The 6745-nt window shown below is 44.8% G+C and overlaps 1 protein-coding gene across 1 annotated transcript; it reads left to right on the top strand.

Moving 5' to 3' along the window:
• Positions 1–1475: 1475 nt before the first annotated feature.
• MSGN1 (mesogenin 1) lies at positions 1476–2118 on the top strand. The gene has a single exon (XM_002691521.6). It carries the CDS (start codon positions 1476–1478, stop codon positions 2055–2057), a length of 582 nt encoding a protein of 193 aa, XP_002691567.2. The 3' UTR covers positions 2058–2118.
• Positions 2119–6745: the final 4627 nt, after the last annotated feature.

The following is a 6745-nucleotide window of genomic DNA, read 5'->3' as shown; positions in this document are numbered from 1 at the left end:
AAGTTTCTTGGGTAGAATCAACAGATTCTAGACTTTCCAATAAAAATTGAAGGAAGAGAAAAAGGAGAAGGGAAAAAGAGCCATGTATTGCACTTATTAGTTTCATTAATATTATTCTTCTTTAAGACATGGCTTAGGGTCCTTTAGCAAATGGCATAATTAAGAGCATTCTTCCACAGATTACCTGCTAGAGCTTTTATTCTCCCCCTGAGCCAAGCTAATTAAAAAATACCATAAATGTTCTAATTATACCATTGACATTTCTTTTCAATAATTGCAAAGGGGCTTAAATAACCATATTAAAGGACACATTAATATGAAATGTAACTCACTGTGAGGCTGATGTTCATACTAATTTGTAGAACTAGTTGCATGGAGAATAAATTTCGTTCCTGGGACAAATGGGGAATCTGAGACTCCTTTTCCAAAACACCAGGTCTCTCTCTCAGAGCATTAGGAAGTGAAGCAACCTAGCAGGACCATCCAACTTAACACATTTGGCGGCATTTGGAGCTGTGGTGGGGAAAACGGGCTCCCTAGTTAATTTCACACTTCCTCTATACATTTCAAAAAACAAGGTGTGACTCTGCGACTGGATTTTAAAGAGTCTCAGAAGGCTACATGCCAGGTATTCTGCAGCCGTCCTGTCTTAAAGGAGCATTCTACTTCCTGGTATCTGTTTGCTGTGGGGAATCCCAAACTGCTCAGTTACAGCAAGGGCTTTAAGCTTCTTGGAGGATATTTCCTGCTCGCTGAGGCTCTGGATTTACTGGAGCTGCTGGCTTTTGTCATCCTGAGTGTAAGCATTCTGGGGGCTTGTCTGCACTCTGCAAAACCCAAGGAAACATGGGAAAGGATGGAGAGAAGACTGGCATTCCCTGTGTGCCTGTGTGCCTTCCCCCAGCAGCCACACAAAGTAAGAACTACTGTCTGCATTTGACAAGCAATAGGGTCCAAGCTCAGAGGGGTTACCTTGTCCCAAAACCACCTTGATTCTCCCACAGAGCACCCCGTCTGCTCTGAAATAGCTAGGTGGTCGTGGCCCCTCGGGGGGTGGGGCTCTGTTCCTCTCCAGCAGGCCCCTCGCCAGCACCTCCTTGCTGCAGATTGCCCAGGTTTGTTTTTCTTGGCTCCCTCATTAATGAGTTCCACAGGACAATGCTAAGTCTAGTTATGCAGTCTTAATTGGTTTAGTTACAACTAGATAATTCCTTTTTTCTTCTCTCAGAGGCCTTTCTGTTTAAAGACATTTTAGCTGGAAGATGCTAATTATCAATGAGGAGAAAGTGACACCTGAAGAGTTCATTCTCCATCTTGGTCCTTGGTTTCTCCTTTGAACTCCCTCTACCCGACCCTCTTTCCCACTTCATCACTTCTCCCCGGCCATCATAAAAGAGAGCCCTGCCCTGGCCAGGCGGCACAACTTGCCTTCTCACTTGCCAGGGCCTCATCCTCTCTGCAGCTGTGTTGCAGGCATGGACAACCTGCGAGAGACCTTCCTCAGCCTGGAAGACGGCTTGGGCTCCTCCGACAGCCCTGGCCTGCTGTCCTCCTGGGACTGGAAAGACAGGGCGGGGTCCTTTGAGCTGACTCAGGCCTCTCCCTCCCAGAGCCTCTCCCCGGCTCCATCCCTGGAGTCCTATTCTTCCTCTCCCTGTCAGGCTGTGGCCGGGCTTGCCTGTGGGCATGGAGGTGCCAACGGTCGGGGCGGCGATGACTGCAGCGGCCTTGGGACCAGCGGCCTGATAGAGGTGGATTACGACATGCTGGCTTTCCCGCCTGCCTACCTGCAGGGCTCGAGTGGCACCAAGGCCCAGAAGGGCACCAAGGTCAGGATGTCCGTCCAGCGGAGACGGAAGGCCAGCGAGAGGGAGAAGCTTCGGATGAGGACCTTGGCTGATGCCCTGCACACCCTCAGGAATTATCTGCCCCCTGTCTACAGTCAGAGGGGCCAGCCGCTCACCAAGATCCAGACGCTGAAGTACACCATCAAGTATATCGGAGAGCTCACGGACCTTCTCAACAGCGGCCGAGAGCCCCGGCCCCAAAGCGCTTGAGCTCAGCCTGGGGACTCGGGAGACTCACCACCTAGCCCCCCGGGCAGGGGGCAGAGGAGCTTTAAACACCTGGACCAGCTCTTGGAACAACAGCACCTGATTATTTTCATAGAGTGAGCGTGACCTTGTTGTCTGGAAAAGTCTAAGGGAATTCCCATTGGACTTTTCAGAAACATCCAGAACACTTAACTGCCAGACAAGCAGGTACTTTTGGCTTCCGGTTTTGCCACCATTTCTGAAGAGACTTGCCCTTTGCAAAGACACAGATGGCTTTGCCCTTTTCTGTCTGTTCCAGGTATTTTAAAGGGTCAGTGATTTCAAATGCATTGTTGTTTTTTTTTTTTTCAAGCATGTAAAATTGTTACCGTTAATCTTCTCCCTCTCCTGGCATTTTGGTGTGGGGAGCTTTCTTCCTGTTGCTAGCTAAACCTGCATTTTGTACTGGATCCCAGGTGACACCTGGATTCTTATTTAGAAAGATGAGCATCAAGTAAAGGGCTATAGTGCTCCTGTCTCATTTTGTTTGTGTGCTTGTGTGTGTGTGTGTGTGTGTGTGTGTGACTAAAATCGGGCTTTGCTTTTGCAGGGAACAAAACCACTTAAATGCAGAAGAAATAAGTGTCATGGTAAATAGAAATTCACAAGCAGACAGGTTATATTAAGACAGAGTAGAGTGTTTAAAGGCTGGCTCCTTTCTTAAGGGAAGTTTAAAGGTTTCCCTTCTCTCTTAAAGGAAGAAAAAGGAGGCTGGGGGCCAGAGAATGAAGGGCTTAGAGGGGAGAGGAAGAGAAGGAAAACTCAGCCTCATAGCCAGGTATCTTAACAGAGCTGGGGACGACATGGAATGAGGGGTGGGTTCTCTTGGTGCCAGGCCTGGTTGAATATGACCTTAATGAATCCCATCACTTACTCATTTGTCAAACAAAGTCTGGTGTTCAGTCTTATCTGACTCTTCTTGGCCCCATGGACTGTAGGCCGCTAAGCTCCTCTGTCCATGGAATTTTCTGGACAAAAATACTGGAGTGGGTTGCCACTTCTTACTCTAGGGAATCTTCCCAACCCAGGGATCGAACCCACATCTCTTGAGTCTCTTGCATTGGAAAGTGGATTCTTTGCCGTGAGCGCCACCTGGGAAGCCCCTCAAATGAAGAAATTAGCTCAAAAAGGAGATTTGTCTGACTTTAGAGATAAGTGCAAGGGTGAGGATTAGAATGCAATTCTATATCTCGCCCCTCCAAAGAGATTTATTTCTTTATCCACATCTACTCCTCCTACCCAATCCCCAAATCACCTCACATGCCCCCCCTACCACAAACACACACTCTCTTCATAGCGTCTCATCCTAGGGTGGGTGGCTGTAACACCCTCAGCTTGGCTAATTTGCTGGCACATGGCACGGAAATGGGGGCTTTGAATTAAGGAGTTTCTTGAAAACTAGTGGGCTTTTTTAGGGCTGAATTTTTCTCTTCCAATCAGTATTAACTAGCTGCATGTTTTTGTTGTTGTTGTTTTAAATAACAAATTACATAGACAGTAGATGTGTTCACAATTGAATGTATAACTTCTCCACTTTTTTTCCTTTGCTAATACGAACATATACCAATAAATATAGGTGTATAGTTTTTAACGAATACCTTGAATTCTGCGAATTGCTTTTTTTTTCTTAGCAATATATAGTACAAACCATTCCAGTTTAACACAAATAAATCCATGTTGCAAGTACCCTTTTTACCTTGACTTTATAGATGAGGAAATTGAAGCAGATTAAGTCACAAATGTGAAAAATATAGTGGAAAGAAGAGGTTCCCACAGTGTCCCATAGCCAGGTATGCTATTGCTAAATATGGTTTGTCCAGTGAACCACCTTTCAAATGAAGTTTAGGTTGTTTTCAGTTTTTATTACCAAAAATGCTATAACAAACATCACAGACAAATATTCACTGTTTTTGTGAAAATTTTCCAGAAATGGGATTCCTGAATCTGAGTTGTGTGCATGCACATTTTAATTTTAAATAAATACCATTAGGTGACTTTTACAAAGGTTTGTAGTTATTTACATTCCACCAGCTTGAGGTGACAGAAGCATCTGGTCCATGTTGCCACTGGATATTATCAGTCTTCTGAAGTTTTCAATGCATTAAAAATGGTCATGCTGTTCTTGTGTTAATTTTAATTTTCCTATGCACTCTTTGAAATGGTTTATTTTTTAAAATTTTATGTGACTATTGTTCATTTTGGTTCCTCTTCTATAACTTGCCAGTTTACAGTCTTTGCCGTTTTTCCACTGGGTTATTTATCTTCCTGTTAATCATTTGGGAGAGCTCTTCACATGTTCTATGTGTTGAAAAGTTTCCTTCCAATCTATCACTTTGTTATCATCTTTGTTTGTGCTTTTGATTCTGTATCTTACATTCTTTGAAGCTTTGATTTTTATATGATCAAATCTCTTTCTCTTTTTTTCTTTTTTAACTGGCTTATGTGTTTCTTCCCTCTGCTCAATTTCTCCCAGTTCCAAGGCTATCTAAATAGCTTTGATTTTCAAATATTTTAATATTTGTATATGGGTCTTTAATATATCTACGATTTATTTTTACCCATAGTGCAAAGAAGGAATCTAACTTAATTTCTGATCAGCTTTTTGTAGCTGCAGAATAAGTATAACTTGTCATTGGAGGTGGTAGATGGTGGTAGGACACAGTTGCTAAAAGGTCATCCTATGTATACAAATCTTCATCCACTTCTCATATATTCCCTGATGACATTTTAAAGAAGCAACTAGAAAATGCTGAACAATATTAAGATTTTCTTCAAGGGACTTTACCATGTACAGGTGTTCATGTGAGAATGTATGTGTGTGCGTGTATTTGTTCGTATGTATGTGTGTATGTGTGTGTGTGTGGTGTTTCCTATGTCAGAGGAGGAGGATTAGAGAAATAATATTTTAGGAAAGGGAGTGTTCAGCCTTTGAATCAGTTGGTATTTTCCTTGCTGTTTTAAAGAGGGTAGAATCCAAATGCTCTTGGCTTTTGGTTTTTCAAACTCAAGGATTAAGTATGTTTTATAAATAGCTTGGGTAATTTTGGTTGCCCTAGGGACCAAACACTGTGGATGGGTTAGGAGGTCCTGTCCTGACTTTCAAAAAATTCTAGAAAGCCATTCAACTACTAGGTAGGCTTGTTCTCAGGACTCCTAAGGTCCTCCCTGGAAAGCCTGGAGAAGATAACTTCCTGGGAGTGGGCCTCGGACCCAGAGGTTTTGTGTTCCTAACATCACCTCCAGCTCCGGGTGGGCCCTGATCAGGACAGGCAGCTGACCATCAGCATTTGATTCCAGCAAAAATCCCCAGTGAAGTCGTCTCCTTTGTGTGAAGGATAGCTGGACTGTGTCCCTGATTCCTCTAGAGAGCATTTAAAAGCAGTTGGCTCATAGTGTAGCTCAAAATTAGGAATAAGCTATTTCTGGCACTTGGATAAGGTGTGTGTCTAGTATATTGTGGTCTAAGTTTTCACATTCAGAATTCCATGTAATCTGCCTAACAGCTCTGGGGTTGGGCATCGTTAGTCCCATTTTGAGGATGAGGAAACAAAGCTACATGGTGCAAAGCCACCCGATCAGCTGGTAGCACGTGGTTGACTAGTCAGCAAGTGAGTTCAGCTCTAACTCCAAGGCTTAGACCCTACCCCGCTGGCTCTGTGAGCCCTGGGCGGGGCAGGCAGAGAGCTTTCTTGGCAAATGCTCACTCCCAGGCTTCTTAGCCTAGTTTCTACCTCCCCATCTCTGGGGCCCTCATTTGTTTTACTGTCTGCAACATTTCTGAAGGGGCTATTCATCTTGTCCTCTAAATTATTTCCCTTTGAACTTCTCCCTCCGCCCCAAACATTTCCTCTGAAATTCCTTTCACCTCCTTGCTGGCGCCTCGAGTCCTTAATCCACAGAGAAACCTGACTTCTGCTGTTCATCTGTGTTCAATAAAACGTTCCACAATTCACACCGGGCTGAGGTTTCTTTGTTCTTGTAGTTTCTGCCACATTAGCTAATTGGGAGAGAGGTCAGAGCTGGGGTGGGTGAGAGCCTCTGCAGAATGACAGGTCGACAGAATTACTTTTACTTTCAGACGTCTTAAAACACACACACACACACACACACACAGAGCAAAAGAAGATGCATATGCAAATAAGTTTTGGTACTTCTGCCTTGGGGCTTCCTGGGTGGTAAAGAACCCATGGTAAAGAACCCGTCTGCCAATGCAGAAGACACAAGAGATGCGGGTTCTATCACTGGGTCAGGATGCTCCCCTGGAGAAGGAAATGGCTACCCACTCCAGTATTCTTGCCTGGAGAATCCCATGGACAGAGAAGCCTGGTGGGCTACAGTCCATGGGGTGCAAAGAGTCGGAAGTGACTCAAAGGACTTAGCACACACACACCACTGCCCTGAGCTCCAATTACAGTAGCTTAGGATGTTATGTCAGAGAAGGCAGTGGCAGCCCACTCCAGTACTTTTGCCTAGAAAATCCCATGGATGGAGGAGCCTGGTAGGCTGCAGTCCATGGGGTCGCTAGAGTCGGACACAACTGAGTGACTTCACTTTCACTTTTCACTTTCATGCATTGGAGAAGGAAATGGCAACCCACTCCAGTGTTCTTGCCTGGAGAATCCCAGGGACGGGAAGCCTGGTGGGCTGCCGTC

Source organism: Bos taurus, chromosome 11 (assembly GCF_002263795.3).
Source record: "Bos taurus isolate L1 Dominette 01449 registration number 42190680 breed Hereford chromosome 11, ARS-UCD2.0, whole genome shotgun sequence".
Lineage (NCBI taxonomy): Eukaryota > Metazoa > Chordata > Mammalia > Artiodactyla > Bovidae > Bos > Bos taurus.
The sequence above is the reverse complement of the archived record's forward strand: the minus strand, read 5'-3'. Positions and strand labels throughout refer to the sequence as shown.